Here is a 10,678-nt window from a genome sequence, read left to right on the forward strand (position 1 = left end):
TGCTGCATTTGGTGTATACACAGGGTAAGGTGAAATAGTTTTACAGTTGTATGTGAAAGTTTATTCTTGTATTATTATTTATTAATTACTGTATTATTTTTCCATAAGAACAACTGTAAACCTACCTTTGTCCCACCCTGTATTTAAACTTAAGAATGGGAGATTTTAGAGTTTCCTGTGTGAGAGTGGCAAGGAAGGGAGGTTCAGCAATTGTAGGGTGATCTGATTGGACCCTTTCCTGGGGACTCCAGATTCAGTATCATCCAGTCTTGTCGTTTGGGAGTCAAATTTCTAAGAAAAGGCTTTTTCAGTCTCCTGCCCAAAGGTATATATAATCCTAGCTGCCAGCATTCTTTGAGCTAGGTTGGAGACATCTGGGAGTGTGAACATTTAGGGTACAGTCTTCCACTGTACATAAACCTTTGCTTAATCCCTCTTTTTTCCATATAGGACCCACGCTTAACAAGGCTTAGTTTCCTCTGAGTAGAGATCCTGTTTTACCCTCCCCATATAACACTCCTCTAGTCAGGAGCAGATCCCAATTTTGTGGGACCTGAAATTTATGCAATTTGGGGGCTTTAAGAGAAAGAATAAAAAGTACATTTGTTTTAGGAATTAACATGACCATTAAAACACATTTCTTGGGCCCCCTCCCAGGGCTTTGGAAGGGGCTCCAGCAAATGCCAGGCCCTGAAGTTAAAGATTACTTCATTGCCTGGTAAATCTAAATAACCTCCAATCTTCTCCAATATGGGGACAGAAAATTGCTTAGCAGTGTAGAATTGGGGAGGGGTTTGGTAGTCTAAATCATAAACATGATTAGAATCAAAAAGATTTTCACCCCAACTTTCTTGAGGTACCTTGTGCTATCAATTTCTAAGCCTTTTAGGGGAACTCCCTCCCTGGCTGGCCAACCTCCCCCATCCCTCCCCGGCCCTGATTGTGCACCGGTGGGGTCCCTTGGCCTGGCCTATGCCCTCTTGCAATCTGGAACCCCTTGGGGGATGTCAGAGAGCTGTTTTCAGCCTGATCCTGCATACCAGGCCGAGGGACCCCACTGGTGCATGAATTTGTGCACTGGGCCTCTAGTCCTAATATAATAAACTAGAGGCCCAATGCATAAATTAGTGCAAGAGTAGGCTTTCCTTCCCCTGGCTGCCGGCACCGGCTTCCCTCTGGCACCCGGCACCCCGGCTTCCCTCAGGCCACCAGCAGGCACCTGGGACCCGGGCTTCCCTTAGGCCGCCAGCAGGCACCCAGGACCCGGGCTTCCCTTGCAGCCCTGGCTTTGTCCAGAAGGTCATATGGAAGGACATCCGGTCTAATTAGCATATTACACTTTTATTATTATAGAAGGCTAATATGCAAATCAACCAAACTGGCGGAACGACTGGTCGCTATGATGCGCACTGACCACCAGGGGGCAGATGCTCAATGCAGGAGCTTCCCCCTGGTGGTCAGTGTGCTCCCACAGGGGGAGCACCGCTCAGCCAGAAGCCAGGCTCATGGCTGGTGAGTGCAGCGGCAGTGGCGGGAGTCTCTCCCGCCTCCACGGCAGCGCTAAGGACCCCTTGGGGGATGTCTGCCTGCTGGCTTAGGCCTGTTCCCCCTGTCAGTGGGACATCCCCCAAGGGGTCCCGGACTGTGAGAGGGTGCAGGCCGTGCTAAGGGACACCACCCCCAGTGCACGAATGTAGTGTGGGCCTCTAGTTGTATATATTTATTGGCCCTTTGTGTTTCCTCTTCTATGAATAACCTGTTCATATAATTTACCCATTTTTCTAATAAGTACTGAAGGGAATCAGAACACACAATATCTCATTTTGGCATACTGATTGAGCTGAAGGGAACTGAGAAAAGGAAGGGCTCTCTGAACTCCCTCTTTCTAACACAGCATAAAATTTCCCATGAAAAGGGTATCCTCCCTGTACAAGAAGAGAACATTCTTATTACTAGAGACAGGAGTTGAAATCAAAATTAATCTGCATAAACAAACTTACTAAAATAACCCTTGTTTTTAATTAGTTATTCCCATATATTTCCTAGTCCATTTCCTACAATTTATCAACCCTAGCCCAAACCTCTTTTTCCTACCATGTCAGTCTTCACAATTTATCTTTTTGTGTGTGTTTTTTAATGGCATGCAAGCTCTCAAGCCTATCTGCTTCATTGGGTTTTTATTTCTTATATATGAAGGCCTCCATGTACATATAAAAATATTAACAGCAAAAAAATTGTATGTTTTGCTCCTGTTAATGTCTTTCGTAAGTTTAGTTGTTAGGCCCAGCCACAGAACCTAAGGGTAGAGAAAATATTTCCCTCCCCTATAGTGGCTTACATTTTTCTTATTGAATAGTCTACCTTTATCCATTGATTTGAAATGTCATATTTATTAACTACTAAAGCTTATTTGGGTATTTTTTGGTTTATTGGTTTTCTATTTTTGCCCATCAATTTGACATCTTATTACCAGCTTTTCAAAACTGCACTTCACATGGGAAAATATCCTTGCAAGAAATTAAATGGGAATTTATTAACATCATAAAACATACCAATTAGAGATTGAAATAAAATGTCCACTTTAATAATAATCACACACGTTTACTTACATTTATCTGAAAATTATGAGGACAACTTGTGCATGTCACATTCATATTATTATCCATATAATAACAACTACACGTAATCATTTACTTACCTATATCAGGATAACATACAAAGTTTGTGTTTAAGACGTCTCAGTTAAAAAGAAACACTAAATAAGAAAAATGAATTTCCAAAGATTCAGTTATTAACAATAAAAATTATTCCTAAATTTCTCACATTTTGACAACTTTGAATTATACTTACATGCTATCATTTCCAGAAAGCATAAATTACAACAAGGGTCACTGTCAGGTTGATATATATATATATTTTAAAGCTTTTTTAAAAATATGCTATTATTATGCTTTAACATCACTTGATTTATTCTTGGCACATATGGCATCTTGGAAAAAAAATACACTTTGCCAATTTTATGTTATTGTGCAAGTATAAGAGAAAGAGCACACAATTTAGGAGGCAGAGAGACCTATGTTCAATTACCAGCTTTGTCCAAAGTTGTGTTGTTTGAGGCTGGTCAGTTACTTTTTGGCACTGGAGCCAGGATTAAATTAAACAATGCACATTTAAAAATTCATGGCATGGGACTAAATGAATAATAGATGCTTTCCCCAATTTGTTCATATTGAAGCAATAGTAAAATATCAAAGTCTTATGTTTTGGTACAATTTGAAAAACTAAAAAAATTAAATCAATGTGTTTTGGAAAACTGCACTTTTAAGAAATAAAACCTTCAGTGGGTTTAAGTATTTCTTAATAAAAATTAGTGCATACTATACCCTTTGAAAAAAGTACGATAAAATGGTCAATGGTTAAGGACTTTTGGTTTTCTTTTGTGCTACTGATATAAAAAATAATGGCTATATTTAAGGCTCGTTAAGTGATTGTTTGTAGTTGCCCTGAACCAAATTTATATTCTTGATGTTGCACTATCAACTGAAACCGACCTACAGCCTTAAATGACTATCATAGAGAAATGCCCATGATATTTTACATTGAACAATCATGGCCTTCTTACTGATTTTAACTAAAGGTTCATTTGGTCACATGTGGCAGTACAGCTTGTCTGTCATTAAGGATTATTCTTATATACACAATCACAAACCCATCTTTCTCATGCTAAATACTTGGTGTTTAGAAGATCTAAGATTCCTGAAAATTAAATTTAAATTGTCACAGGGAATAGCTCCTCTAGACAGCAATGCTTCCATCCCTATCTTGAATCTTTTTCTTTCCTATCTGGACTACCTAGAAAATCATCCTTACAAGTATGACTCAAATCCCCTCCTTAGGAAACTTTCTCTAACCCAATTTCACATCCCTCCATTTATGTCCCTGACACTCACTCATGCGTAATTCATGTCAACTTCAATCTGCATATATTATCCACATTTTGTTTGCCTTCTACTTCCAGTTAGGATGTAGTCTCTTTGACTTTTTAAGCTTCCACAGTGTTTAGCACAATGCTGTGCATGTATGTATGTGACTGTGTGTATGCATGTGGGTGTGTGCACATGTGTGTTGAGTGACTAAAAAACTAAAGAACCTGGGTGGGTGGAGGGTAGGAAAAGTTTCATAATTTTTCAGAAATCAATTGCTGGACCTTCCTAAAACTGAAAATCTGATTTCCAAAGCTATTTCAGTTTGGTCTTGGACATGTCAATAATAAAAAAGCAGTGAAAAAACTTTTTAAGAAAACCTTTATGAACTATTCCAAAAGATTTTTTAATAATTAAGAGCACCAAACCAAAACATTTTACTAAATAGTGGTATAATCTTTCTTATAACTTTACAAATGTAAACTTCCTTTCATTCAGGACAAAGAATACTGAACAGGAATAGGTGTTGTGAATCAGGATTAAAAAGGCAATTCACTCTAAGTCAATATCTAATGCACATTTTTCCATTATTTTGAAAAGTCTTCATGTGTATGTTATGTTAAATAAAAGAATGGTTCAGACCAGGATGTTGTAGATCTCTATAGTTGTTTTGATACTATAAAATATGACATATATTGAAGCTGCTATTTCACAAGAAAAATTTTGTTTATAATAGCTGTTAACATTAAAACAGGATATAATAAAATTATTCTCAATGTGTATATTTTTCAGGTTTGCCTGACAGTGTCCTTTTGAGAAAGCTGACAATTTGTAGTTAGATTACAGACATTTGAAATTCACTTTTATGATTACAAATATTACACACACATAATAACAAACAACAATATATAACATCTCTTTACTGAAGCACTCTGCAATTTACATTTAAAGCTTTGCAATAAAACAAACTCCATTGTACTTTTTTAAGTAAAATAATACAACACATAATGTATGTGATAATTACATTAAGAATAAATAAAATGAAGTATAAAAATTCTGTATCAGAACAATGAATTGTTTTAGCTGTCATTCTAAATCTTAGTTTATATCTAGTTCTACTGTATTTTAAACCCAAGAATCTTTACTTTTAAATAATATACTAAAAATATCAAGTTTGGAGTATAAACATAACACTTCATGCCCTTTTTCTAGGTCATCTAGGAAATAAGACAAATGGGAGGCAAGGATAGTTCTCTTACTACAAAATGCCTCCTTGCTTTCCTATATATTTTTATGTCACTTCTAGAGCAAATATTACAAGATGACAGCTTTGGGAAATTATAATCTTACTTAAGAGGTTTATTATTTGGAGGAAAGAAAAAAATTAAACTAAGAACTTTCTTTTTTGGCTTATTCATTCTCAAACTTTTTTTCCCCCCTCTAATATACAACAGTAGTATAATAGCACTTTTTAAAATGCTCACCATTAATCATTTTAACCAGCACAAAGTGAACTGGATTAATTTATAGAATTAACCTAAATAGGTTATTAGAATAGGTATTAGGGTGAGGTCCTAGAATTTGTTACACGTAGGGCTAAACTTGCAAGAGATCGCATAGCAAAAGTAGAAACTTTGTGACATATCCCGGCTTTTGCAATATAGTTAGAAGCCAACCGAAAAAGCCTTTCAGCACCAAAGGTGTTGAAGTGCCCAGGAAGCACCTTCTCTACCAGACCTCTGTCCACTAGTTCTATCAGACGTTCACAGGTTCCAACATAGTCACTTATCCTGCTGTATGGGAGCCAGTCAATCAGCGATCCATCATACACAACATCTCCACTGAAGAGAATCTTTCGGTCTTTGTCATGTAAGCAAATACTGCCCCTGGAGTGACCGGGCATGTGCATAACAGTGAGCTGTCTGTCACCAAGGTTGATTACATCCCCTGTAAATAGAAACAGAGTTTGCAGATAAACATGTTGCATATATGACTTCAATTAAAGAATAGAAGAACATTTAAATGGTTTCAAAGAGGTTGGGAAGGGTGACATTTGTTTTATTTTAATTTTAAAAACACCTTATTTCATATATGCATAAGCCATGGACACATAATAGTATGGGGAAGGCCTAGAGTGGGGCAAGGATTGGGTGGAGGGGGGCAAAAAGGGAGAAATTGGGAGACATCTATAATACTGTCAACAATAAAAATAAATAATAGGGGGAAAAAGACCTAAACAAAAGAAGAGATATTTCATGTCCATTGACTGGATTATTTCTAGGCAATGGAAAAGAATAAATTATTAATAGATACAACATGGATGAATCTCCAAAACATGATACCAAATAGTAGACACAAAAGCTATATATTATATAATTGCATTTGTAGAAACTTCAGAAAAAATAAACTATAGTGATACAAAACAGATCAATGGGGCGAGGGGCTGGGAGCAGAGTCTGGCCTGGTCTTGTCTTGAATCCCAGTAATTACACTGAGATGGGATCAGACACTCCCAAATTTCCCAGCATTCCAGTCACGGCCAGATTCCTTTACAGGATAAAAAAAATTTTTTTTTAAAGTTTCTGGAAGCTTAATTCCAAGTAGTCAGAAATTTTACAGTAAGGTGCCTTGGGTTGGAAGTGTTTTCATCTGTTTTGCTGGAACTCTGGTTTCATTCAATCTGGAAATTTACATCCCTTAGCTGTGGGATATTTTCTGGAATTATCTGTGCTGTGCTTTCTTTTCCTCCACTTTCTTTCTTTTGTCTGTGCTGCTACTATTCCAATGTTGGATTTTCTAAACTGTTCCTTTACTGGTTTTTCCTAGTTTTCATTTTACCTATCTGCTCTTTTTGTAACTTTTCAATGTTATCTTCTGGATCTTCTACTAAGTTTTTTGGATGTCTTCAATTCCAAGAGCCCTTTTCTTGTGTGTGTGTGTGTGTGTGTGTGTTTCTGTCTCTTGCTTATTTTGAAAGCATCCCATTGCCTCTTGGATATCTTGAATGCAATACTTTCTGTAGTCCCCTGATGATATTAATGATAATCCTACCATCCAAGTTGCTTTATGCTATTTGTTTTAGTATTTGATCTCGTTAGAGAATTTTCAGATTTTTCATAATGCTTGGTTGCCTAAGAGGAAAAGGCTGCTAGAAACACATGCATGGGACCTAGTGACCTATAGGCTTAACTGCAGAAAGATCAAGCCAAGGATTAGAGATCAGCATCTTCGTCTTTCCTCTATGTCTGAGCAGATATCTCAGATCCGATTCTTTCAACTTTCTAGGAGGGAGGAGGTGGGGGATAAATGCCTGGCTCTCATTGTCTGGGAACTAGGAGGGAATGCACACACTTCCTATTTTCCATTCTGAACATCTGTACTCAATAGTACTTGCCATCCCTCAAGTCAAGAAACCCCTCTGCTTTCCTCTCTCCAGAGAACAAACTAACTGGATGGGCATTCACTTACTAAGAAGGGTTCTAGAGTTTTAACAGCCTCTTAAATGGCTTTCAACCAATTCTCATTTTAGTAGTATTCTTCCCTTAGCCTCCACTTAGGTACCAGCTATTGCTAATTCCTTTTAAGACTCCTGCAGTGCACACTGGATTGGCTCTTGATTTCCCTTGCTGGAACAGGATAAAACTGCTCACTCAGTCATCATAATTAGTACTCTCCAGCATCTGAAACAATTCCACGGTCCCTTTATAGTAGTCTTAGTGGGGTTTTAGAAGGAAGTCAAATGAGATGTGCTTATTCAATCAGCTTCCTTTCTGGAATCTTTTTTTTTTTTTAATTGTCCCTAAATGATTCAAGTCCACCTGAAACAGCTGCTCAAAAACAAAATAGGTTTACAGTTGTGAGTATGCAAAACAGTTTATTTTTGTATTATTGTTTTCCATACGATCAACTATAAACCTACTTTTGCCTAATTCTGTATGTTGGTGACTCTGGGCAAATAGTTTAAATGTGCATAATAGGAACCAAAATGCCTGCACTTCATATCACTTGAATATTGTCAAAAATAGGCAAAATGTGTACCCATTCAAGAATAATGTGCTATATCAACCTATGATTTATTGTTATTTTATTAGAGGAAGACACTATTTCACTAGTCGTAGGGCGAGTTGTTTTCCATCAGAGATGGTGCACTGTATGATGATCTCTCCTTGTCCCTCATTTACAAGTCAGCTTTTGGATTAGTAATACAGTACACAGATTTATGTTTCCCCAAGACAGGTGATCATCCATTCACTTAAATGAAATGTAATAAAATAATGACTTCAGCTTCCTTATGTTCTAACCAAAGCAATGAAGAAGTTGTGCTGTTTGGGTATGTGCTGTTGATGTGTGTGCATAACTGTGTATGCACTTTTAATATAAATATTTTATATCTCCTTCCAGGCATCCATATTATGATAATAGCAAGTTAGCAGACCATACCATGCAGAAGAGACAGGAAATTAATATTCCCCAGAAAAGAGGAAATTAGAGACTACTTGAGAGGGTGAGGCATTCAGCTCCTAACAACAAAACAAAACAAAAAACACAAACACAAAAAAACACCACATACCTTTTGATTTAACACAGTATGATCACCTTCAAAGTGTTTGGTAAATATCAAGCTTTCTTTTCACACCTTCAAAGTCTTAAAATACCACATAGGTAGCTCACAGGCCCCTTGCAGCTCCAAAATACTTTAATTATAATTATAAAGCTATAACTGGTATTTAGTAAACCTGGATTCTAGTCCCACCTCTTTGCCAAAGTGGCTGTGTACATGGGATAGTCAGGCCTGCCTGGACTATTTATCTGTGAAACAGTTATTCTATCACTCTTTCACCATTGATTGCTGGCAGAGAGCAAATGGAAATGAATCAAAAGTAATTTATTCATTTAAACAATTTAAATATATTTTAAATACTAATGTCAACATTTTTTTGGTCTGGATGCCAGAAAAAATTTAGTCTGAATACCCATCAACTACATGGAAATCTTACCTTTACTAGTAAAAGTATCAATTTTATCAAGCTATATAGTAGTTAAAACTACATTTAATGCAAATTTATGTTAAACTTACATTAAATATACAATAATGTAAAAGGACATTAAATTTACATTAAATGTACCTTACTTTCATCTCAAGTTGCTAGGTAATATAAGACTACCATCTAAACCAGTTTTCTTTATATTTAGATTTAAATTTTTAATGAAAGGACTTTTTGGGTGGGGTGTAAGGTATAGAATCGTGCTTTCTATGTTTTATATTTCAAGTGACCAGGATCTCATCTGCAAGACAAAATTATTTTTGTAGAATATTTCATTATTTGTCATATTGGCCGGTCATACAATCAGCCTTATTGTATTGTAGCAACTTGATTTTTTTTTTACCTCAGCGAATGATGTTTTAATAAAGTGGAAATTAAAATGGTTTTAAGAATAGAATGGAAAGGAGGGGATTTCACATTCTACTCAGAATTACCATAATATATTTATGGAGTAGGATTTATGTATGATCAGCATGCTTTGAGCTGTGGTGCCTTGGTTCAAATCCTAACTGTTGCCACTGTCTTGCTCTGAGCACTCTAGGCATGCCATTTAACTGGGTGTCCGCTGGCTCACTTCAAATGTGTTGTGTGGATAAAATGAAGTCAACAAAGTATTCTAAAAAGAATAAAGGAAATTAATATACAAATGGTACTGCTGTGTCTAATTACCTCAATTATTTAAGTGCCTGCATGGGATTGGGAAGACTGGGGTCCTACTCTTATTTCATTCCATTAGTTTCTCTCTGAACCCTATCCTACCTTTCACAGAGGCCCAAGGGTATCTACACATTAGTCCACTATCACCGGAAATAACCTCCTTATTCATCTTTCTCAGGCCTTGCTTTCAACCAGACAATATCTGTCATAGCGTAGACTCAAGACATATTCTACTCGTGTACCCTACCAAGATTTTTCTCTCGGGAGGCAACATCAAGAACAGGAATCTATCTGGAAGATAAGGCTGCACGAGCAGATTGGAACCACAGTTCTCTAGAGGTTTTCTAAGCCTACAGGTGGGCATTTCTCATGGCCGATGGTCACCGAGCAGATGAAGTCAGCAGCTCTCAAAAGCACAGAGCATGACTTGCACTCTGTGAGGTGTCGTTCTTCAAGTCTTCTCGCTGGAAAAGCGCCTGAAAATGTCAGACAGGTCTTCGGGAAAAGAACGGAACATTTCTCATCACAAGTGCAGCGCTACTGTATCTTACACAAGACACGGACTAGGGGGTGGGGCCGGCTTTCACCGAGTGCTCAGCATTGCTACTCGGTGCCCAGGCTGGTCTCCGGTAGGGAAGGCTGCCGTGGACTTGGCTCCGGTGGAGTGGGCTGGAACTCGGGGATGGGAGAAACACGGGTGGCGTTTCTGCGACGTGACAAGCCCCTAGCAGTCATGCACCTGGGCGACATGCATCCATCCCTCGGGCAGTTTCTCCCCAACCCCCTCCCTGACGGAGAACGCGCGCGCCCGCGAGGGCCCATTACCATCCTGCAGGATGAGGCTGGGCTGCACCGCCTGCACTCGGAACTGCCGGGCCCTCCAGCCGGGGCTGGGCGCCCGCACCACCTCGCTGTCGGACAGCCAGGTCACCGTCTCGAAGTTGTCTCCGCGAGCCAGGGCCTCGGCCTCGGCATGGTGCACGGCCACCCGGTCAAACTGGTACAGGCCGCCCGAGTGGTCGAAGTGCACGTGGGTGGCCAGGGCCAGCAGCG

General features: G+C 38.5%; 1 protein-coding gene across 1 annotated transcript; it reads right to left on the reverse strand.

The window, feature by feature from the left end:
- Positions 1-2,558: 2,558 nt before the first annotated feature.
- Positions 2,559-10,676, reverse strand: MBLAC2 (metallo-beta-lactamase domain containing 2; the record flags this gene model as incomplete). The annotated part of the gene is made up of 2 exons (XM_005871536.2): positions 2,559-5,870; positions 10,451-10,676. Coding segments are annotated over 2 exons (612 nt in total), but the record flags the coding sequence as incomplete, so codon positions are not given.
- Between the last annotated feature and the right edge of the window lie 2 nt (positions 10,677-10,678).

This window comes from Myotis brandtii, unplaced genomic scaffold (genome assembly GCF_000412655.1).
Source record: "Myotis brandtii unplaced genomic scaffold, ASM41265v1 scaffold344, whole genome shotgun sequence".
Taxonomy (NCBI): Eukaryota; Metazoa; Chordata; class Mammalia; order Chiroptera; family Vespertilionidae; genus Myotis; species Myotis brandtii.